The sequence below is a fragment of the Leptinotarsa decemlineata genome, unplaced genomic scaffold (genome assembly GCF_025532065.1).
Source record: "Leptinotarsa decemlineata unplaced genomic scaffold, Ldec_3_MD MMD2_tig00001719_RagTag_RagTag, whole genome shotgun sequence".
Taxonomy (NCBI): domain Eukaryota; kingdom Metazoa; phylum Arthropoda; class Insecta; order Coleoptera; family Chrysomelidae; genus Leptinotarsa; species Leptinotarsa decemlineata.
In genome coordinates this window covers 759,526-785,379 of record NW_027412569.1, presented here as the reverse complement: position 1 = coordinate 785,379, position 25,854 = coordinate 759,526, and the positions used below count along the sequence as shown (strand labels likewise).

The 25,854-nt window shown below is 36.1% G+C and overlaps 1 protein-coding gene across 3 annotated transcripts; it reads left to right on the top strand.

Moving 5' to 3' along the window:
• Positions 1-14,799: 14,799 nt before the first annotated feature.
• LOC111512257 (uncharacterized) lies at positions 14,800-18,070 on the top strand. 3 transcript variants are annotated; one of them, XR_012465640.1, is made up of 4 exons: positions 14,800-14,950; positions 15,067-16,249; positions 16,620-16,710; positions 16,982-18,070. XR_012465640.1 is itself a non-coding variant. In XM_074176233.1 (3 exons), the coding sequence occupies exon 2, from the start codon at positions 15,098-15,100 to the stop codon at positions 16,223-16,225; it is 1,128 nt and encodes a 375-aa protein (XP_074032334.1). In that variant the 5' UTR covers positions 14,800-14,950; positions 15,067-15,097; the 3' UTR covers positions 16,226-16,249; positions 16,982-18,070. The 3 variants fall into 3 exon arrangements, 2 of the variants coding, with proteins under 2 accessions (XP_074032334.1, XP_074032333.1); XM_074176233.1 differs by lacking the exon at positions 16,620-16,710; XM_074176232.1 differs by having other exon boundaries at positions 14,904-14,954; positions 15,067-18,070.
• The last annotated feature ends 7,784 nt before the right edge of the window (positions 18,071-25,854 follow it).

Genomic DNA, 25,854 nt, shown 5'->3' with positions numbered 1-25,854 from the left:
ATATATATATATATATATATATATATATAATATATATATATATATATATATATATATATCTTCCTTATCGGTGCCAATTTATCCCACTTTTTTCTTCTAGTCTTGTTCTAATGTCGTAAAATCGAAGAGCTCGTGAAAGTAAATAGAACCGATTCTTCGACAGTACCATTCTGAAAAATTCTGGAGCAGTTGAATCCGTATTCTATAAATCAGCCAAACTGGTATGATTCGACTCGAGAACCCCTGCCATGTATGATATGCAAAACATGGCTCTGATTTCATCAACATCGGTATCCAAAACATTCGGAGGACGGAATTTGCAAGCTTAGTAGGGATGGCAAATTTTTATGGTTTTGTACCAACTCCCTTGCCAAAGATTTCAAATAGAGTCGTCGCGGCATATTCAAATGTACGTTGCTTGACCGAAAAATAATGAATCCATTTATACCAGCAATATTGAGCATTGAGAAATATACTGTCAAAGGCCACCTATAAGTAATCCTGACTACAGAATAAATAGATTTGAGTTGGTCCACTGTATCGACTCCAGTTTTATTTCGATTATAGTTCATAATCACCTCAGGCTTGCAAGCATCGCCTGTACTTTTATCGATACTGTCATCCTCATGAAGAGTAGACAAAAATAAGACATTTTTGTTTTTTTTTGGAACATATGACACTAGCAGACAATCTTAATCAAATCCAAACATACTGCTAGGGATGGGTCTTTGTTTACTTTCTGAAAACGAAGGGTGGAATTTGACGTTTATTCTTTCGAAGAGTTCCTACCAAAGTGAGCTTATCATTCTTGAGTAATTAATTAGCTAACGGAATTGATGTGAATTGAAGTTGTGTTCCGTCCCGAGTTGTGGATTGACTGGGATATGCGAAGTACAACACTTCTTGAATCATTATCCATTCTAAATTGGCCAGCCGTTTGCCTTCCTGCGTAAATTTTCATCTTTATGGTATAAAAAACACGGCTATCAACTAATGAAAAAAATTTTATACCGTATTACTCGGCTTATTTGGAATATATTGCCGAAAGCCGCATCTACCCCCGAAAAGCCTCCAATATTTCATCAATTGTACAATTTGAGCCTGGTGTATAGCAAGCTTGTGTGATTATCTTGAAACATATCATATGGAACTTGATCTGCCCTTCTGTGAGTTATGTTATCAAACCCCAGCACATATCTGCGGTAGTAGGTGCATAAACCAAGGAAGCTCCGAAGCTGATGTATGTCTTTTGGAATGGGCCATCCCTCAACTGCTTTGATCTTTTGTTCGTCTACCGCCAATTCTTCCCCAGAGACAACGTGGCCAAGTTAACGGACTTCTTTCTGGAACATATGGCATTTCTTGGGACTAAGTTTCAATCCAGAACTCCTCAGACGCATGAACACCTCCTCCAGATTTTTCAAGTGATCGTTGAACGATTTTCCGACCACGATTATATCGTCGAGATACACTAGACATGTCTTCCATGAGAGCCCCTTGAGAACCGTCTCCATCAATCTCTCGAAGGTCGGTGGAGCATTACAAAGCCCGAATGGCATAACCGTGAACTGCCACAATCCTGAGCCGATGGTGAAAGCTGTCTTTTCTCGATCTTCTGGGGCCAATTCAACTTGCCAATATCCACTCTTCAAATCCAAAGTCGAGAAAATTGTGGAGCCGGCTAGCGTGTCTAGGGTGACTGGGGAAGACCAGGGGCTGTCAGAAGGTTCGATGACTCCTTCTTTTTCCATATCGCTGACTATCTTCTCTGCCTCTTCTCTCTTTGGCAAGAGGGAGTCTTCTAGCTGATTGCCGCATTGGTCGGGCATTCCCAGTGTCGATTCTATGCTGAACCACATTCGTTTTGCCGCCTTTTCCTTCTCCAATATCGAAGATCTCTTGGTACTTCTTGATTAACTCCCTCAGTTTTGATCGGTGAGTTGGTGGTATGTCCTTGGAAGAAATGTCAATCAACTTCTCCAACTCTTTAGGCAAGTTGTTGGCTTGGCTAACAGAACTGCGTAGACTCCGTATCACAGAGGAAATGGACGAACAGTGCCCCAGAATGGTTCCTTTGTTCAAGGTCACGGAAAAGTAGTTGACATTCATGACCCTGACTGGCACAACTTTATCAACACGCAACAGGGTCTTCCCTAGTGCGATTCCTCGTCCAATTTTCTCATCGTGTATCTTGGGCTCGAATATCACCACCTTGCCGCTGCTCGCACTACCGTCCAAGCGAGCCTCAAGGATGGTTTCAGCCCTTTCAGGTACGCACACATCTTCAGCCAACAGGACCCTGATCGATGTCCGCCACCAATTTAGTGCTGCCCAACACCAATTCAATTGGTAGTTATCCAAGTACAGTGGCTGGCTCCCCTGTTGCGGTGCGTAGCTTCCAGCTTGACGGTTCAATTCTTGCCGGTGTTTTGGCAAAGGTTGGCCCAAGAATTGTTCTCGTCGCACCTGTATCTATCAGCATGGTGCAAGGCTTGTTGTTGATGAGGCCGGCTACGAAAACACCTTTGTCTTGTCGTTGGAGAACGGCAACATATGTGTTTTTTACAGGGGCTTGCTGAGTACAGGCCGACGATTGCCCCTTCTCATCGACCCCCTCTAGTTTTCTTGATTTGGCGTCGATTCTTTGAAAGCTGGACGTTTGCTACGCACATGTCCAATTTTCCCACGATTCCAGCATCTCATTTGTTTCCTCTCAGGCAACACTTCTTTCATTACTTTTCTGATGGTGGTCTCAATATCAGCAGGCACTTGTCCATCTTCCTCGATAGCTCGAACTTTGCTCTGGCTCTTGCAGGATTGTTTTGCAGCCTCAAACTCCAAAGCGCTAGCCAGTGCATCTACGAGATGTTTGAGATGAGCTAGCGTCAAGGTCTGCCTCGTTTCTTGGTCGCGAAGTCCATCCAAGAATGCCTGAACTGCTAACCGCTCCATTACATTTTCGGGTGTAGCAGGATATGCCAGACGAACCGATCGAGCTATGTCGGCTTCAAACTCCTGTAGGGATTCTCCTGATTTCTGACAGCGGTTCTTCAGCTGTGAATGGTAAACGTGTTCAAGGTGTGCCTGTCCATACCGTATGAGTTGGTCATAGTCTTCCCGTTCTTGGGCCGTGAGGGTTTGCAAAATATTCGTTGCTTCTCCACGCAACGCCACTGTTAATGCTACCGCCTTTTCTTCTGCATTCCATCCATTTGCTCTGGCTGCATCTTCGAATTGTCGGCGGTAATTTTCCCAGGGAGTTTTTCCGTCGAACTGGGGCGGCTTCATGGAGAGCTTTGCCGGTTCAGAACTGACTTTGACATCTTTCAGTTCCGGAATTGAGTTTTCGGTAACCGTTTCTGTGGGGTGGGCAGAATTAACGATTTGGTTTTGCAACTTGCTAATTGTTTCCTTCATTTTGCTGATTTCTGTCTCAAATCCGTCTTTGATTTCATCTTCGATTTTCTCTCTGATTTTGTCTATCTCTGTCTCTATGGTACCTATTCTTTCTTCGAGTAGACTCGCCATACCACAAAGTTCTTTCTTCAAGCCTTCTGCATTTTCTAGAAGTTTATTCCTTCAAACTATTCGGATTCTCTAGAAATTTATCTTCCAAACTTTTCGAATTTTCCAGAAGCTTCTTCTCCAGGCACTTCGAATTTTGTTGAAGTTCATCTTTAAAACTCTTCAAATTTTCTAGAAATTTATCTTCCAAGCCGGCCCTGACCGATATCTCAGCGAGCAAACGCATGACTCATCGGGAATGCACTCGATAAGCCACCGCGAATAATCTAGGCCAGTGCCGAAATTCCTAGAGAGATCCGGAGCGTTCGTTGACGATATAAAAAGGCTGCTCTTCGTCCCGAGCAGTAGTATGTACTTAGAAAGTGAATCGTGCGTTTAAAGGAAGAAATCTAACTGTGAAGATAAATTAAGCGTTAGTTGCTAAGTGTTGTAATATAATTAATTGTAGAGAGTGATATATGCTAAAAATAAATTGATTAAGACAGACAACTTTAAATCGTAATCGTGATCGAAGTAGATTTTTAAATGATTTTTAACGATTGGTTTACTTTGTGGTTACAGTGAAAGTGAAATTATAAAACTTTCGCACTTTCGCGCAGATAGACTGGTGATTCATTGTGTTTCGCGAAGTGGACTGTACCGGACGACGGAAACATGAACTGATAGACCTTTCTCGCGAAAAAATAGATTTGTAAAAAAAAAGTTTCGGACTCCTTTAAATAAGTGGACATATTCAGTTTTGAGTAAAATAGCCAGTAAGAGATAAAATGTGTTCAAGGAAAGTGCGCCTAGTGAACTTGAAAGCCGCCGAATTGAAGCAAGAATTGGAGGAGAGAGAACTAGATTCTTCCGGAAAGAAATCAGTACTCCAGAAGAGACTATGGGATAAATTGATTGAATCAGGAGAAGATCCCGAAACATATTTATTCGAAGTTTCCGGGGGTGATTTGAGTTTGATAATGAGCAAACTCGATGGGCTTCAACAAAATTTGGTAAGCCTTGAGGAGAAGCTTCTGGAAAACTCGAAGAGTTTGGAAGACAAGCTTCTGGAAAATTCGAAAAGTTTGGAAGATAAATTTCTAGAGAATTCGAATAACTTGAAGGAAGAACTTCTAGAGAATGCAGAAGGCTTGAAGAAAGAGCTTTGTAGTGTGGTGAGCCTACTCGAAGAAAGTGACTATGAATTAATGTATATCACACCTAGCAGTTCTACTCATGAAATAGGACATTGATTTTCTCATACATACATATCTTGTTACATACACAAAATCAGTCAAGAGAAATAGCACTACAGTCCCACCTTGAACTCCTCATGCAAGCCTTTGGGTTCTGCAAATAATTTGAGAGAAATTACAAGGCAAAATTCATTAATTTACAATGGATGTAAGATGGTCAATTACCTTTCATTGACCATCGGATGTATTGAATAGCTTCTTTAGTTCAGATGGAATGTGAACTATTTATTGTCTGTAAAAGTATATTAAATTTTGTAAGATATCTGTAATTATGGTAATCTCGCCAGCAAAGCTGTGTCGTCCGCGTAGAGCGCCAATTTGTTAAAGTTGTTCTCCCGCTTGGGCACGTCCGCTGTGTATACCGAGAAGAGATGTGGCAGAAGGACCCTGCTTCCAGTAATCGCATGGTTGAGAGTTCCTGTCCTACTCTGCAGCGGCATTGCCTGTCAGCTAGAAAAGACTCGATTAATCTTACCATTTGTTTAGTGTAGCCAAAGTTGCTCATTTTGTCCAGAAGTCCGTCATGCCAAACTCTGTCGAACGTCTTAGAGACGTCTAAGAAAATCGCGGTGTTGTATCCTCTGACGAGGTTGAAGCTTTCCGTCGCAAAGTCTACTACCCTCAGGGCTTGCAACTCTGTCGAGTGTTTTGATCTCTTATCGAATTGTTCATCTAGTAGGATTCCTAATTGGCTGGTTTGGTACTCATATCTTTTCAGGATGACAGATTCTGCCACTTTGCTTAAGGAAGGAGTTAAGCTGATTGGCCTGTGGTTATCTGGGAATAGGTGGTTTTTCTTTGGCTTCGAGATGTGGATAACCCTCGCCTCTTTGAACGGGTACGGGAAGTGCTGTATTCTGGGTTTAGAATTTACGTGGTAGGACTTTCGTTTCCACCTGTGTCTCTATTTGTTCTACTTCGTCCGTGAACGGAACGTCGTTCTCCTCTACACTGCCTTTCGCCACCCATGCCCCTCCCGGTGAGTGCCCTGAAGAAAACTTCGCCTCACAATTAATTTGCGAGTAAAACTCAATACTGCACTCCATCCACCCCCGCCCTCCGAGCGGTCCTCAACTTACTGACGGGCACTTCAGCAATATTGACATCTGACCTCTTTTGGTCGAAAGTCAGCCTTTAGGTGCTATTCTTTCTGATCGGTTAATTGTTTTATCGTGACTATTCCTAACTGAATTTTTGCATGGAGGCCCCCAAAAACTAACCGGCGCTATTGTTGCTAGCGTCGAGCATTCCTCAGTGAATCTAAGAAAAAGTGAATCGCGGTCGAACTGTTCTGCGTTGAACCTACCATCTGACCTCTTTTGGTCGGAAGTCAGCCTTTAGGTGCTATTCTTTCTGATCGGTTAATTGTTTCATCGTGACTATTCCTAACTGAATTTTTGCATGGGGGCCCCCAAAAACGAACCGGCGGCTATTGTTGCTAACGTCGAGCATTCCTCAGTGAATCTAAGAAAAAGTGAATTGCGGTCGAATCGTTCTGCGTTGAACCTACCTGAAAGAGAGTTTTACCTGATTAGTTATGCTTACCTGAGTCGCCTGATGGCGACTCGCGGGGGTGGTCGTTGATTCTGACTGCCTTTCGAAATATTCCGCAAATGCTTCCGCTTTCTCTTGGTTCGTGTAGACGATTCCTCGCTCGCCGTGTATCGGCAGGCATGGCTTTCGAGGTCCCTTCCTAAGAGTTTTCTGCATCCTCCATGCAGATTGGTCTTCGGTGTTCACTTCTTCTAGACGGGTTGTCCATTGTTGATCTCGGATTGCTTTTATTTCTTCTCGCAGTGTTCTGCGCCGGCTCTTGCATACAACTTTTGTCCATTGGTGCGCGTGTCCATTGATATCATCTTTTCAGGCGTTTTCTAATTCTAATGAGCTCCATTGTTTCTGGTGGGAGATGCTCTTGTAAGTTGAAGCGCTGGGTTGGGACTTCCCGTGCGTTTCTTTCCATTGTTTGGGTGATCGCTTGTTGCAGCTGGTGTGTGGCGTTCTCAAAATCAGACAGTGCAAGTGAAAATATGCTTGTTATAATTCATGAGGATATTATGGAATTCAAAAAATACCCGCATTTGGGTATTATTAATAGGCACTAATTTCATAAAATCACTAAGAGATAAACTTCAATACAATTTAGTCATTTTGGAAAAATATTTAGATTTATTTTCGAGGGTTCTTACATTATGCTCTTTAGCACAGAAGATACTCAATCTCGAGATCAAATATGCCCTCAGTGCCTCTCTTGACAATTGTTCCTTGTGGTGTTCACAACCCACAATATTTTTTGGAGAAAAATTTGACAATTTGCTTGAAATTACTGAAAGGCAATTTCTTGTAAGTTCCATCTCAAAAACACCTGATATTGTGGCTTCAACATCGTGAAGAAAGATAATATTTTTTTGTGATGGAAATGTTAAAAATCCCCTGCTCTTGTTTCTTATGAGGGAATTGAACATCTCATTTCCCTTCCCCAATTTCGAGTCCACACTTTCCACATTTGGTGGTGCCTTTTAATTTTTTTTTGCGACACATATCCAAGAAATAAGCAAAAGCTTCATAATATCCGAGAAAAATCTTCAATTTCGGAGATATTTTTTCTATTTCAATATTGAATATTTCTCCTTCACTAATATTACTTCCCCTGGGCGGTTTTATCAGAGAATAGAGGGACATCAGGCGGAATATTTTTCCAACTTGAATTGACTCGCGATGAGTATTGCATCCACCTGCAGCTCTCATCATCCCAAAAAATTGCTGAAAATGATAACAACAAAGTTATGTTATGGATATGTGAACAGTATCACCTCCAAATGATCTTGGTTTAATCTAGATGTCATCAAGTATTTGAAACCAAGATTGGATGGATAAATAGGATGAAATAGGTGCGCAAAACCCTTCATAAGTAGAATCTGATAAAAAGAACTCTGTAGGGGAACATTGTTTCCATAAGTCCAAATATATCAAGAATGAATCTAGATCCTCCAATGCATTAAGTTAAAATTTATACTTGTACTTTATCAGGTTTTTTTTTAATATCAATCAGATCAGATGAAATATCTTATGAGCAAATGTTTATAGCTCAATAAATCTAAATTATATTGTTAAGTTGAGTTGATATTGGCTATATGAATGTGAGATAAACAGGGTGTTTCAAAATTCAAGACAAATATTTCAAGGGTGTATTCCTAGGTTGAAAATATGAATGAATTTCCCATAAACAAAACAAACGCGAAAAAAAAAACATAAATTTTGAATTCAAAAGGATGAATGAGGATTGCCTGCAAGATTTATGGCCAAAAAAAATCTAACTCAAACATTACCATCAGGTTAGCCATGAAAAAATCTGAAATTTTTACTCCTTGTCTGTTTTGAATTAGCTAACTGTTTTCCAGAAAAGCGACGCTAAATGAAAGGAGAATATTCAAGTAACAAACTAAAATACTAAGTGGCCTCATGACTTTTTATTTGTGACGACCGGTCTCGGTTTATTAAACCATTATCGAGTACTGTAACTTAGTATGACAAATGAGATCTCATATATATAATAATACAGCCATTATGCTCTCTATGTAGGTTGATGAAGACCTGAAGGCAAAATGACTGTATTAATGTATATACAACAACTTTATCATACTACTTTACAGTTTACTAGTGGAAACTAGACAAGAGTTACTTTTTTTTATCCTATATTCAATAAATAGATCATCAATCGCGCAACATGCAATGCCTGTAGGTTGTAGGAAGTTGATATTAGGACACAGGTTTATGGGAAAAAAGTCTTATTTGATCCTAGGAATAAGCCCTTGAAATATTGCAACGCCCTGTAAACTTGCCAAACTAAGTATACGATGCAAATGATACTGGAATATTTCAATATATTTTATTATTATATCATAGCGTACTTATTTCTTACACATTGCTTTTCATTTCCATACCGTCAACTTGAAACTCATATTTGTGATAAACACATCTTCAGAAAATATTAAAATTCCTTTTTTTTTAAATTAAAGGGTGATGATAAATAATACCCAACTAATTATCGATTAAATAATTTAGAAATATAGAAAAACTGAAACATGAGAAATGATGAACAGTTTGATGAAAAGGAATCTTAGTAAAGATCTGAAGATTATTAGAATTTTTTCAAGTTTATAGATTACAAATATTTCTTAAAATAACTACGAATAATATTACTCTGTATATTAAGTTTTATTGGTGTTTAGAAATTAAAAAAATACTATAATTGTGTGATACTTGAACAGTATAAATTAGATTAGTCTCATAACTTCAAATGAAATTTAATTGAAAATGAGAGTATGCTACATCCCAATTTCTTCAAATGGAGATCTTCACTCACCTTGAAAGTGTACTTGGGGATGGTAATGGTAGAATTTTATTTTCCCTCATGTGGTTATTCAATTTTGTGCTTTTAATTTTCATCAATATACAGGAATATATCCAGTCAAGAGTATACCGTTTTCCTGTTTTTTTTACATTGACTCGCCTTACAATAAGTTTTTATCATTTGTTGCTGTGTTACAGGCAGATTTTTGATGAAATTATCAATTTTTTTCGAGTCTATCAGCTGTTTTTTAATATTCACCACAATAGATTCCAGTTGTTGTTTGATTTTATTTTTTTTTGTATAGTGCACTTTTTTTTCTTCGCCTCTTTCACTTTGTTATTGTAGTTGAATTTAGAGCAATAAATACATTTGTTTTTATTGATGGGAATCAAAACTTTACAAGATGTACTCTGAGTGTTGTAAATTTGTTCCTCATTTAGTCTTCTCAAGTAATCCTCTAGATTGTCTACGGTGGTTACAGATTCCATGATATCAACAATTCTATGCATTGCTCGAGCTTGTATGGTATCAGCAGTAAGAACTACTGATCTCTCTAAGTAAGGCATATCGTTTTCTCCAAAGCCACTTTAGAAAATACAATTTTATTCTCTAACTTATGAAAAACTCCAGTAAAGAGGAAGATAAATGAAAATTTTATCATTCTTGATTAAAGAAAAAAGGTTTTTATTGGTTTCGATGGGGTTAGGAATATTCTCTAGTTGAATACTGCTAGAATTTACCAATGGAGTCTGGTGAATCGGGTGGAATACTACAGAATGGACCAGGAAAAACGTTTAGTGGAAGTTCAGGAGCAGTTTCACTGAAAAATGAAAAAAAAATATCAAAATACGTATTTTTATTATAAAAATGACTATCACATCAATTTCACAATAGAACTTGTCTAAAATCTAAATTTTTCATGACGATCTTCTACCACGTATATCCATCAATTTACTTGTCTAAAACATGTTTTACCCCTTTGGATCAATACATGATATTTAATTAAATTAATCAAACTATATGAATAATGACACAATCCTTATCAGATATTTGGTATAAGCTTTATCAAATATTCTTTGAAAAAACTGATCACAGAACTAAACATAGGGTTCAATTATTTCGGTTGTTCATGTTTCAAAGTGAGTTTTTTCCACTGGATAATCCAACTGCAAACTGAAAAATAAAAACCAGATATAAAAAAATGAAAATCAATCTTTGAATCTGGGAAAATTTCAGCATCCTTCATCAATAATTTTCAATAGCTCATGTAGTATGATTTCATGACTGACTTCAATATTTTGGTTGGTTCCCGGGTTTTGCTGTTGTCTCTTTTTGGTAAACTCCAACGTTTAGACTGCAACTATGACAGTCACCTTCAGCGGCGTTGACGAAGTACTTTCCACGACATATTCATTGAAACTAATTTCAGTATCAACTTTATTCTGTAAGATTCAAGATTACTTCCATCAAACACAACTGAATATGACTGTCTCAGTTGCAGTCGAATATTTTTACCAAAAATGAACAGGCAAAGCCAGGAAACTAACTATTACGAAATTAGGCACGATGAGTTAATGCATTCAATTCGATTTTAGAAATATTTCATGCAGATTTCAGTATCGAAGTTACACTAAATCATTAGTTTATCTATTCAAAATTATATCTGGTTTCATTGATTGTCCAGAAATTCTCTCCCCTATAACTTTCAACGTTCCACGGAGGTCCATTAGACAAATAAAGCTATTTATCACACCATATCACTCAACTAACTATGGGTATCATTCTCCATCTCCAACATCTAAAATGTTGAGACTTGAAAATAACTACTTTGATAAAATCAATTTCATCTGTGATGATGAAAATATTTTTAAGAATCTCACTCTTTGCTAATGTAAATGTTTTTCATTACTTTAATTGTCCTTCATTATACACACATAAATGTGTCTATAATAATTATAGTAATATTATAAGTGGTTACAGTACAAGCTTTCTTTGTAATATAATTTATTGTAAACAAAAATTGGGTTTCACCTATGTTTATACAAATGAATAAATTGAGATCCCTGTAAATAAACATGGACAAAAAACTAAAATGGTATTTGTTAAAATTGGTTTTTCCGTTAACCAGCTGTCGTTCCCCTACGAACGGCAGCCCTCAGAAGTCGAAACTTGTGCGAACAGGGATTACCGAAATCTTACCTTTTAACGTGTGATTCTTAGCATGTATACCTAAATATAACCCTTTGTTCGATAACAACTTTTCCATTATTTTTTTTTTTAATTCCTACTGGCATTTCATTATAACCGTCTCAAGAAAGATTCTAAAAGATACACCTCTTTTTGATTATGTTCTCAGAAGAGACCGTATGATACCGAATGATACCGTATTTATTATTTCCATGTGTAAGCAGTACGCTTACACAGATATTGACAAATATGTTAATGAAGTTAATTTTCTGTGATTCAGGCACTTGTAGAAAATGTTCTTCAACTTTACCCCATTCTTCCACTATGACCTTTCATTTATAGAATGATATTAGCACCTATTAGCTCGTATTGAATAATGATGTATTTTTATGAAAGGTATCAAGGGAAAATATGATGTAAAATATTGAACTTATACTTAACTTAACTCCATACATTCGGACAATTTGTGACATATCCATTTTTCAAGATGATTCAATTAAATAATGGTTTCATAAATATCTCTTCTCATATTATGTTATCAATAACTTTCTTTAAAGTCCGTAATGAGCCTTATGTGAAAAATGTAAAAGTACATTGATATGCTTCAGTTGAAACGAAAACAAGAATCTTTTATATTCAAGAGAAATGAATGGCAAAGAGTGTTTGTTTCCAACTGCGAACTTCTGAGGGTCACCGTTAGAGAACAGCCGGTTGAAAAGAACTTTTTTTTTGTAGATAGGTAAAGCTAGAAGAGATTATTTATCATTTCATATATGAATAATTTGATATGTATCATTTTGATAACACCAAGTGTTCTCTCTTGATTTGTATGTGATCACATTTACCTTTGATACCTTATTCAACGGATACTTTCCAACTACAGAAATTATTAGAAAACTGATTCTGGAAATGGTGCATGTTTTCTTGAAATTCGTACAATTAAGTACTTTTCTATAAGTGCACCTTGAAAAAATATACAAATTTTTGATAGGATTTATAGGTAGTGCTGTAGAAACTGACTACTCGCATGCATGATGTTTTGACACCCTTCAAAAGCTTTTTCTCACCAATGAAATGGATGGGAAAATGCTTTGAGCAAATGAAAGCACCATCAGGCAGATATTTCCTGACAGCATCCATCCACTCTTTCCTCTTGTTTTCATCCTATAAATTACAGATTTTGGTCAGATACAATGCACAAATAAAACCATTCAAATCACCAATTGAGAACAAGTAAAGTTATAAGAGCATACTGTTTGGTTGCTTGGAATTCTATATGCTAACAAATACTACAAGTATATATTTAAGAGAACATTAGGTTTCTCATCATACATGAGTAGTCATTTAACCACCCAATAAATTTTTTTTATAGAAGTCCACAGTACAACAGCACCCTCGAGTTCTACAATAATTTTCCACAGGATTTCAAAAATACACAACATTCTGTTAGGATTGGGGAACTATTTGTTTGAATGGAGCCCTACTCAGTCAGTGATTTTCAAACTTAATCTATGATTTAATAATTGTTGATATAGATTTTATTTTTTATTTGTTTTAAATTTTATGCTGATATTCATTTCATGATATTTTAAATGAATGTAAAATTTTATGTAAGTGTAAACTTACTTACTTCTCATAATAATTCTGTAGAAATGCAATAAATCTATCTGCATACTGTAAAATTCATCTGTAAGTGTATCTATGACTCTTATGAGTAGACTTTTCTTGCAACTAGGTATTGAGTTGTATTTGAAAAAAAATGAAAAAAGCATAAGTGAATGTTTATTTTCAATTTGATATTATGATTAAGAAAGTAATGACACTCTAGTAGCAGACAGTGTATTTGAATGGGTGAAGGATTATTCAAAATATGAAGTTTGTTTTTGGTGTAGGCTGATACAAACATAGTTTATCCTTGGTGGATTGACAGTAATCATAAAATGTTTCATTTAACTTTGGCACTGAATACAGATGATTACTCGAATTTTTACACTGTCCACACAAAATACAGAATTGTCCCATTTTACAAAAAGTATCCTTATACACTATATAAAACTATTCCTTATTACTACTGAAAAATGTAACCAAACTAAAATAACTGAGAACTAACGAACGAAAACTATAATAAAAAATACGAACAATGTAAAGATTGGGATGACAAAAAATATCAATTTCAAAATACCAAAAGTTGAAAATTCTTTTTGACAATGACAGGTAATAATTAATTTGACTGACTCAGCGGGGACTCGAACAATTCAGAGTAGCGCCATCTTGGGAAAACTCTCGTAGGTATCTCACAGATGTATCGTTAAAAGCAACAGGTGGTTCCTTCAAAAAGTTCAAAACAAAATCTTAGCGTTGCCAACACCAGGGTTTCTAGGAATCTTAGTTTCTAGGATACGCACATTGTTGCCAAATTGTCTGAGTTATCGCATATTTTAGAAAAAAGTGATCGCCGCGCTCACTTTGCGTGTAACGCAGGGTTAAAATGGTTTGTGGAGAATTGCAAACGCATGTTTATCATCAATTCAAATGGTACTAGAACAGAGACTAGAAAATCAATAACCTCCAAAAAAAATATATTTCATCCAAGTTTTTAATTCCGTAGGAAATAAACTCGTACTTCTGACAGTTATTCCAATGAGTTTAGTTGGCAACGATGGCCGTTAGGAAACGGGTTCAATGATGGAGGTAGATAGTGGATACCAGAACAATGGATGTTATATACTTGTGTAAATGTGGTCATTGTTTGCTTACGGAAATTGATCGGATCGTGAAGTATCACGTAATGTCAAGACATTGACATTTCACGATTCGGAATTTCAAATTTGTATTCAGCCTATCATCAATTTCAAGTTTTAAGTGTTTTAGTTATAGATAGATAGATATATTTATTTGATTACGATATATATATATATATATATATATATATATATATATATATATATATATATATAATAATATTTAATATTAAAATCATCACCTAGTCATGGGAATATGAAAAGTTCGTAATTGTACTTCTCCTTGTGACCACCTCCACTCCCCTAAAATCAGTAAACAGTAGTAGTTCGATATGCAGTATCGTCATCCTTTCGGATGATCAGAAACGATACCCTAGGATTATCCGAAAGGAATAATGAGTGACCGGAGTATGGGCCCCACTCAGTTCACAGAAGCCCCGATTACCCCCCGATTACCGATTGAAAGAAACTTCAATGAATTGTCGTTACGGCTTGTTTCACTATCGTGTCTCTGGAAGATACCATTATATCTTCATTTACGGTTCAACCCATCTTTCATGGAGTTATGAAACCCCATTGGGAACCGAAAATCTAATAATATGTCTTTATTGAACCGGATATCTTTTTTAAGAAAGATTTTGACATCTAATTACAGCATTCAGAAGACTTCATTTTACATGTTAAGATTATGATATATTCCTGAACAGTCTACATCGATGTAAATGTGGATTTAATGATTGTTAATCATTCTGTCATTCTGTAACTAGATTTGCCCATTCGAAAAGGCTGCTGTTTCTAATCGCTAGTAGAAATTAACTGCTAGTGGAAATTGATGTTGGCTACCGGCAACACTGGAATGTCCAGTATTTGAGTATTTCACATACGCCCAAGTACAGTTACTTTTATAAGTAAGTAGGTATTATGTTTAAAATCCATAAACTTGTGTTTCAATATTATTGATATTTGATAATCACCTCAACCAAGGGATATGTCAGCAATTTACTTAGCGAGCTTCCATTTTTAGATACCTATTAAAGGAAACAAATTACCAGAAAATGGAAGATAATACAACCGACATAGTTCTTAAACAACTTACATCTCACAAGTGCACTTTTTGTGGTGGTTGGTTGTCAATTCCACCAGTAATGACGGTTTCTGATGATGGTAGTGGTGGTACAGGACAACAGTGTGGAAGATGTAAACACATCAAATGCAGGGTAGCTACAAGAAACACAATTTTTGAGAATGTGGCCAAGCATTTACAATTTTCTTGTATTCATGAAAACTGCCAAGAAAATATTCCATGGAGAGAAGTGGATTCACATGAAAAAAGATGCCCTCACAGAAGATTCAAATGCCCTGTTTACTATGAAGATTGTGAAGAACATATCGAAATTAGTCACTTCAAAAGTCACATGCAGATGATGCATAAGAAAAATATATATTACGAGAAAATAGTTGTGGAGATGATCAATACAGTTTCAACACAAGTGTGTTTACTAATTGTCCATAGTTTACAGTTTCTTATTTTATTCTCTGAAGACCAAATTTGTGCTACATCATTACAATCCATTAATAACAATTTTCATTATCATTTGAGGTTCAGCAGTTTTGTTAAACCATCTATTTCTCTCTCGTATGAAAATATATCCATCAATGAATATCATGAACGAGAAAGCTGTTTTAAATGTTTGAAGAAACAATGTGCTTTGAGGATTCATCCATATGCCAAAAATATTACAGATGACAGTGATAATAGAAACAAAAAACATATAATCAATTTCAATTGGAAAAATGTTAGTTCAATAGTTGGAAATCACATATTAGTTACTTTGAAAGTAACCCCCACAACTAACCAGGAGTTATTTCCAGAAGAACTGGAAGCTGCTGATAATAACGAACACATTAAAAAAACCCTTGAATGCCCAATATGCACAAAATATATGACAAAGGAAATTTATTCATGTGAAATTGGTCATCTTCTCTGTAACGAATGCAAATCCAAAGTGACCCTTTGCCCATCATGCCAAGCACCTATTGGTTGTGCCAGAAATTATGCCCTTGAATCTATGGCAGAGAATGTAAATATTCCATGCAAAAATGATAATAAGGGATGTGTCTTTGTTGGAAAGTTACACATGCTTTCAAGACATGAAGACAATTGTTCCTACAATGCACAGTAATATTGATAACCTTAGGATCAGCAGGTATGGTGGAAGTATATTCCACATTTCGGATTTTCAAGAATAAAATCTACTTATATATTGTTAAGAGTGTTGACATTTATGTACCTATCCATAATTTGTAGTTGATTTATATTCATCAGTCCATCTCGAAAAGTAAAAATAATTTTTACTTTTCGAGTAAATCAGAAATAGGAACACTACAAATTTTAGGAACTTTTTTCAGAAAATAACATAATATACTGGTGTGTTACCTATTATGCTAGTGAAAGTTTTCTGCTTTTGAAAAAATTGAATATTTTTGTTTTTGCAAAATCTGAAATGTCCTCACTATAATGCATTAGTTATGATTTCTCACATTTTGAAATAAATAATTTCTACTTTCACTGTATAGGGCTGAGGAAATAATTCAAATATTAGTAACCTGTAATGGCCCGAGGATACTGATAACTATAAGGGAATTTCACTAGAACTCTCAAAAGCAGGTAAAATGTTGTGTTTATCAGTTTTCCTGTGCTATTTGTCAGAACATGATTTGGAAACTTTTGTTTTTATTTTTGCAGGTTATGTACAAAAAAATAGTTTTTGATTTTTTTCTATACTTTCTGAATTTGAAAAATATTTAGTACTGTAGCGATACTTCCCAATAATACGATACTAATGTCAATGAGCCATTAACGTGTTTTGCTAACTCCATATAATACATATATGAAGTTAGATTTATCTATATTTGATACTAATGGAAATTTGTTTTAGGGTTTACTTGGGGCCTGTGAAAGAAATATAGTTACAGAAAATTATTACTAGATTCATTTCACTTTACAACTTTATTATGGTAGATAATCTGTTACCGATTTTGTTAGATTCAAGTAGTACTTACTTTAGTTTTAATTTTGTTGATAGACTAACCATTTTTACTTTTTTTAAGTTTGTTATGAAAAATATGTAAGTTTTATTTCAATTTTTAATTTTGATCTGAAATACTTCACAACTTTATTGTGGTAGATAATATGTTATTGATTTTGTTAGATTTAAGTAGTACTTACCTTATTTGTAACTTTGTTGGTAGACTAACCGTTTTTATTTTTTTTAAGTTTGTTTTGAGAAACAAAAGTTTTATTTCTATTTTCAACATAGATCTGAAATGCGTCACAACTCTATTATGGTAGATAATATGTTACTGTTTCTGTTAGATATATGTAGTTCTTACCTTAATTTCAATTTTGTTGATAAACTAAACATTTTTTACTTTTTGAAGTTTGTTTTAGAAAATATTTTTATTTTTAACATAGATCCGATATACTTCATAACTCTGTTGTGGTAAGTAATATGTTACTGTTTTTATTAGATTTAAGTAGTACTTACCTTAATTTCAATTTTGTTGATAGACACCATTTTTACTTTATTTAAGTTTGTTGTGACAGATATAAGTTTTTTTTATTTTAACATAGATCTGAAATACTTTACAACTCTTTTATGGTATATAATATGTTACTGTTTTTGTTAGATTTACGTAGTACTTACTTGAATTTTAATTTTGTTGGTTGGATTAACCATTTTTACTTTTTTTGAGTTTGTTGTGAGAAATATGTAAGTTTTATTTGTTTTTAACATAGATCTGAGATACTTTACAACTCTATTATGGTAGATAATCTGTTAATGTTTTTGTTAGATTCAGGTAGTACTTACCTTAATTTGAATTTTGTTGGTAGACTAACAATTTTTACCTTTTTTTAAGTTTGTTTTTATTTTTCATAGTTTTAGATTCAAGACAGTACAGTTCAAAATTCACTTTCCATGTGTAGTGTACAAAAAAAATTTGAATAAAATAATATTTAACAGTTAGCAATTTTCATTATTGTGTGTGTTGCTATAAAATATATTGAAAAAGTAAACTTAGACATATCCAAATCCGAATAGCATTTTTACTTTCACAATAAAGATAATTATTTCACCAAAAGTAAAATTTAAAAACGAAAAAAGTTGATTAAGAGTAATACGAGTGATTTCCTTTCGCATCCAATCAACTGAAAGTGTAGTTGTTGAAAAAATTAGTTAATATGTTGTATGACTTATATAAACTTGTAGGAATATTGAAAAAACTCATCCAAGGCGTAAGCAATATTTGCATTATAAGAACCATAATTCCATTATTGTTTTTGGACTAATAACGCCCAAAAACACTAAAGACTTTATTATGAAAACTACACGCTTAGAGGCTCATGTTATGGATGGAATATTCGTAAAAACTTGATATATCAAAGAAGTAATTAAACTATCAGATATACATGAATCTTTCACGACAGGATGTGGAAACCAGTCGATTTCACAAATAAATGATAGACATACTATCAAAATGTTCGTCTTCAGCAGAATGTTTAATGTTTCATTTAATATTAAGCTGAATGGATTTTAGATGACAAATCTTGAAGATGCTCAAGTTCTCTAATCAACAATCGATCTTGTTTTATTGTTGGTGTATCAAAAACAACTCTCTTCTCGAATACATTTCCAAAGTTTGATGGTCATAGTATTTCTATTCGATTGAAAAAAATCGAAACTGTTCAGAATAAATTTACCAGGTAGATCATTTAAAAGATTCAAATTTGGCACTTATTGAAATATTGGCATAACTATTTTTTTTTCTCAAGTTTGCATCTAAAACTTCGGTGTATGATTTATATATTTTTATAAACAGATTTTGATTGTAGTTATTTTCTGTCTTCCTTATTTCAAAGTTTCTCACATTTTTTGTTGAACAACATACAAGTAGAGAGTATAAAAAAGGATTTGGCTTTCTACTTCTCCATCTTTAGGTAAAAAAATGTGGGAAACTGACAAAGAAAGGAAAAAAGCAAATCATTCTAAAATAAACTCTCTTATGGGATATTTTTTCCAGTTTGTGTCTGAAAGTAACTTTTTTGCATGATCTACACATATTTGTAGAGTTTATTTTGGAATTGACTTTTTTTGTGGAAGATTCCCATATTTTTTGTATGAAGATGGGAAGTAGAAAGCCAAAACCTTCCTTTCCCAAAAAATTAATCTGCCCTAAAAATATAACCCTTTGAATTTAATCAAAAAGGGTGTTTTTTGAAAAACTAATACCTCCTAAAAATTTAACCTTTTCAATTTAAATCTTCAATCTCTTGAAAGATGAAAACTCATCTTGAACTCTAGATTCTTCACATATTTTTCCCAGTAAGTATTCTGAACTTTTAGGAAAGTTGTATTTCTATAAAACTAACTAGAAATATATAACCTTTTCCCACAGCCATATATTACACTAGTGCTCTGATGAACAGAATACTAAGACTTGCAAATGAATATCACTGAGGCATAGGCATATTTGGAACGGTATTATATATAATCTTTTAAAAAGCAATTGTTTGAATTACAATGGTCTAAATTAAATGATAGTACAGCAATACCCTATGAATTTGTTTAGATATTTATTAAATATAAAAATGTAGGTATGTTTGAAATTGTAAATTGGGTTTTCCTTTGAAAAAATATATGTTATATCTTGGGATAAAGTACGTGCGTTGAAACTCATTTTAGGAAAACCAAGAGAGTACCGTAAATCGCGCATTTTGTGTAAAAGCCGTGATAGAATACAAAAGCTATAGAAAATTGGCCCCTTGCACAATTTAAAAACGTTAAATTGGTTGATCTGTAGGAAACGTTAGAATAAGGTATAGGTGAAATATTTCATATGAAAATACTAAAAATAGGGTAAAGACCCCAATAGTTTGCACTGATCCTGTTATTGGCATACCTACCGATATTTGACTGCATTTTATAAAGTTTTCTTCATGATACAGACTATATTTGAATTAAATCATAAAGATGGCGCTATTTCCACATTGTAGAGATGTGTTGTGATTGGCCGACCTGTGATTTTGTCACAGTGACTAACTTGTCACGGGAGTGACCAGTTCCGACGAACTAAAAGTTGACGTGATTTTCAGTCACAGTTCCGACTCCGACTCGAAACGACTGGGGACGAACGTGCATGATGATCGTGATCGTGTATTTCGTCAGAGTCGGAGTAGGAACCATTGATTACCAGTTTCCAGTTTCATTTGCTTTATCGCTACGATCAAAAGCTCACTGTAATCACAGTAACATTTCTGCCTAGCCGTTATGAAGGTGACTCCTATTGAATTTTTATTTGAAATTATATTTTAAATAAAACATTTTTTCAACTGAAAATAAACTTTACTCTTATAAATTCGGAAAATAACAAAAATAAAATAAAACAATATTCAGTGTATAGTAAAAAAAACTTTGGTAATAAAATGAGATCAAATGTTTCTCTTGCGATTTGCAAAATGTCAAGATTCAATTTACATTGAGAAAAACAAGTTTTTGAACTTTTTCAGAACTTAAACGTGCTCGTCTATCAGAAAGAATCTGCCCTGTTTTTGAAAAAATTCTTTCACTTGGAACAGATGTCGCCACTGAACCAAATTTTTCGACAACTACTTGTGATAAATATGGGTAGTTATATGCATGTTCTTTCCACCATATTAACGGGTCTTTATTTCTCTCTAGAAGACCATCTTCTAAATATCGTTGAACCTCGATTATCGCTCTAGAAGTAGAAGTTCCTGCTGGTTGTAGTCCACTAACTTTGGAGTCAAAATGGCTCCAGATTGTGATAGGATAAATATGTGAATGGCTCACACATTTAATCTTTGATTGCAAATTATGAAAAGTCTCTTCCATGAGAGCCGGTTCTGTCCTAGGTGGTTCGGCTACCACTTTTTGAAGTCTTGGACCTTGGTTTTCATTCATCTCTACGTTTACCAGCGGGTGTAGTCTCACCATGTGCCTTTTTAAATTACTAGTTGAAGTTTTGTAACTAAGAATGTGGTTACATAAATTACATTTGGCCTTTTCTTCACTTTCTGCTGAGAAAAAATTCCATAACATTGATTTTTTCCTCATCTCCATTCTGTAATGTATATGGAAGAACAAATGCAAATTGTTTAAATTTTTCAAATATCAATTGCAATATTTCAAACCAGCTTCTACTGTGAGAATTGTTATTGTTTGAATAAGTCAGTGCAAGCAACAACAACAGGTTTACTTTACACGTTCCCGGTTCCCGCTCAAACAGTGAATTCGGGAATCTCATCGTGATCGTTCAGTTTTTCTCGTTCCCTATAATGTTAATATAAAAGAGGGGGGGTTTAAGAGGTGGAGGGTACAGTAAGCGTGACCGTATTGTAGAAACCAATTTTTTTTTAAAGATTTATGATTCCAATCAGTAATTTGTACGATGAATGAGTACAGCACGGCTGAGTACAGTAAATAAGCAGAATAAGCTAAACCTAAATATTCTTTTCCGGAAGGGTTTTACAAGAGTAAATAGGGAGCGTCATGTCACATTCTTCAATTCAAATACTGTTACATTTTGTTTTTGTACAAATACAGATGATATTGATTGATGATACTCATAGCAACCCGAATCACGATTTCATTGGCGCTGAACTGATAATTTTATTGTAGTAATTAAAATCTAAATTGCAGTTTCAGTTATGTAGAGTACAAAAATCAATATGAATGAACCATTACTAGGTATTGCTGTTCATATCAACTTTTGATTCGAATCGTTTCAGTAAATTATCTTCTGAAAAACACGTTCTTCGATCATACGAATCCGAGAACTGATATCTAGGTCTAGGCTCCCACTCTTGTGCCGATCGTCGTCACACTTGTCAACGAATCAGTCCGACGCCGTCATCAATCACGACTCCGGAAAATCACAGTGATTTTGAGCTGTGACTTACCGGAGCAGTCACGGTTAGTCACAGTTCCTTAAAAATCCTGTCACACCACATCTCTACCACATTGTCTAATGATCTATAGACAATGGTATTAATGAACCGTTGTATAGAAACTCAAATGGCGCCATAATGAGTTTCCTCCCAGGATAAAGAACCTTATTCGGGAGAGGAACAGACTCAGACGAGTTTATCAGCGGACCCTCTATCCTGGGGACAAGACTGCTGCTAACAGGATGGCCAACGAAGTCAAACGGGCCATCATTGATTACAGAAACGAGAGAGGTGGAGTGAGTGTTTGGAATCTCTTGAACCTGGGGATGATGAGCTATGGCGAGTCACCCGCAGGCTCGAGAAGAGGAAAACCGCTCCCTCCCCTCGTCACGGATAGCGCGGTATCTGCTACTCCCCCGCCGAGAAGGCGCTGGCCTTTGCAGATACCATGGAAAATCAGTTCCAACTTAACGTTGATCCGGACGATGATGTTGACCGTGATATCCGGCTGGAACAACGAGTTCAGCGTATCCTCAGGGAGAATGACGACGATGTGATCCGTCCAGCTTCGGAGGAAGAACTGAGGGGGTACATCAGAGCCTTCAAACCAAAAAAGGCTCCGGGAATTGATTCAATCAACAATAGGTTGTTGAAGCAGCTCCCGGAGAACTTTATCAGATACTTATTGGACATAATAAATAGCTCAATCGCCCTCAGATACTTCCCTCGAAGATGGAAGCATGCCGTAGTTGTCATGATTCCGAAACAGGGCCAGAACCCGTTGTTTCCCCAGAATCACCGACCGATTAGTCTGCTTTGCTCAGCGGCTAAGCTGGCTGAACGTGTTGTGCTGCAAAGGCTAACTGAAGAAGTTGAAGACCGAAATGTTCTACCTGACGAACAATTCGGTTTCAGGAGGGCACACTCCACCGAGCTGCAGGCCTTGAGACTGGTCGAAAACTCCATCTCAGAGCTAAATAACAGGAAGACAGTCCATCTGGTCCTCCTGGATATTTCAAAAGCCTTCGACCGAGTATGACACGAAGGCTTACTTCATAAAATGCTCGATTTCGACCTGCCTCGGGGCCTGATCCGGTGGATTAGGTCCTTCCTGAAAGGCAGATCATTTCAGGTCCGAGTTGAAGGAACCCTGTCTCCGGTCAGGGAAATCCAAGCTGGAGTGCCTCAAGGAGCTGTGCTGTCTCCACTACTGTACAGGCTTTACGTGAGCGACCATCCGAGGTTCGATCACGTGAAGACTTCCCTATACGCCGATGATACGGCTCTCCTCGCTTCTTCCATGGGACGAGGGTTGGCGGTCGTCTACATGCAACGCGCATTGGACGACCTCGAACGCTGGTACCTACAGTAGAAGATTGGGGTGAACCCAGATAAAACTCAAGCGATAGATTTGGGGAGGCGCAACGTTTCTCCAGACACAAGAGTCACGATCTCAGGCAGGGAGATCGAATGGCAAACGCGAGTCAAATACCTAGGTCTTTGGGTGGATCGCCGACTCACCTGGGCAAATCACATTGACTACATCAAAGACAGGATACAAATGAGGATAGCTAAACTCTATCCTCTGATAAATCGCAAATCAAAACTGAGTCTTAAGAACAAGATTTTACTATACAACACGATGTTCAAGCCTGTCATTATGTATGCTTCAGGCGCTTGGGGACAAACCGCCCCGACAAATCTCTCCACTCTGGAGAGATTGCAAAACAAAATCATTAGGATGCTGGTGAATGCTCCATGGTTCGTGCGGAATGAAGCCATCCGCAGAGATTTGAAGCTGTTAACCATACAGCAGTCCATTCAGTTGAGGAATCAGAGAGTTTTCGAGTCAGCGGAAACTCATGATAACCCACTAGTTAGGGAAGCTGTAGATTACACTATAGACGACCCCACTCGATTCAGAAGGCCCGTCGCTCAGTTGAGTGAAGGCCCCACGACGTCTGTTAAAATGAACAGTTTGTTCATCAATACCCCAGTCAGGAAGGGGTACACAAGGCCAGAGCGACATAGATGTCATTGACCTCTATGTCGTTACCAAAACAACACTCTGAGATTTGAACCACTCGCCCCCATGGCGAAAGACAGTTGAAAGGGTACGGGAAGAGATTTTCAACCTGATCAAAACCAAGATGGATTTCGTGTCAAATGGCGCCTTCAGTCAACTTGTAAAGTTCCTTGAGTTCTGCAGATGCCAAAAAATAGTTGATTCAACTAGATAATAGAGTACTTCAAGGCGTGTTTACTCAGGTATTTGATTCAATATATCTACTTTTGCTGTTATAATGTGATGAATTGATCATAATGGCCTTGGTAAAAAAACAAATTATTTTTGTACGAATGGTTACTTTTGAAGGGTGCCGACTACTGCATCTGGAAAAGTTAATGTTTCCAGTAATTGGCATCTGTGCCAATGACTATTACAAGAGTGAATGGGACGATTTCAGTTATTGTCAAATTATGGTTAACAGTAATTTACAACGTTAAAACATGAAAAATGCTGAATTTGTAGACAGGATATCGATAATAAGCAATGTGATATATTTTGATTGAATCCAATATTCAGTTCGGTATTTTTTTTGATCAAAATTAGCGGTTTTCATTGAAAAATGAAAAATTTATCCGCCAGATTTTTTTACAGATGAAATGCCTTAAGTTGCGAATAAAAACAAATATGTTAAGAGATATGGTGAGGAATCATTGCAGAAGGCTTTGACTGATATTCGAAATGGATTACGACAGAAGCAAGCTTCTGCAAAATATGGTATTCTCAGGCAAACTCTTCAATACCGATTAGGTGAAAAATTCAAAAAATTGGCCATGGTCCAGCGACATTTCTAACAGAACAAGAAGAAAGCATAATTGAAGAATGGATTATTGACAGTCATAGAAAAGTATTTCCTAGAAGAAAAAACGATATCGAATCATCTGTAAAGAAGTTTCTTGATCTGAATCCTAGGCCCAACCCATTCAAAAAAAACATACCGGGAAGACATTGGCATAGCGCCTTTCTGAGAAGGCACCCAAGATTAACTACTCGCATACCAAAAGCAGTCACTAGTGCTGGCAGCAATGTTTCCGAACTTAATATCAAAAAAACTGGTTCACTGCCATCGAGAATTATTTTAAAGACCCCACAATAATATATAATAGCGATGAGACTTGTTTTCTATACTGTGTCCAGATAAAGATGAGGTAATTGCTCCGCGCGGTTCGAAAACTGTGTATCAGGTGGACCACGGAGCAGCAAAAGCTAATCTTACAGTTAGTGGTTCGGTTACACCGCCAATGATTATCTATCCTTATAAAAGGATTCCATCTCACATCGTCCAGGTGTTCCTGACAAATGGGGCATAGGGACAAATGATAATGGCTGGATGAAGGCAGAAGTATTTTACGAATATATTGGGAATATACTCCACCCTCATCTAGGCAAGGAACACATTCAGTTTCCGGTTATTTTATTTGTCGATTGTCATAAAACACATATGACATATGAACTCAGTCTTTTATGAACCAAACTGCAGATTGTCCTCATTGCCTTGTATCCGAATGCAACAAGGATCCTACAGCCTGCCGATGTGTCTTGCTTCAAATCTCTGAAATACGCATGGAAATCAGCAGTTCTGAATTGGAGAAGGACGAATCCATGTATGCCTCTGACGAAGTTATACTTCGCTCCCATTTTGAAAGAAGCTTTGGAATCGCTCAAGACAACTTCGAATTCTAATGGGTTTGAAGCTTGTGGTATTTATCCTTGGAATGTAAACAAAATTGATTTTTCCAAATGTCTCGGTAAAAAACCGGTCAATGATCAGATTGAGC

Coding starts and splice junctions, on each gene's coding strand:
- LOC111512257 (XM_074176233.1), top strand. CDS start 15,098: ATGGAAGATAATACAACCGACATAGTTCTTAAACAACTTACATCTCAC.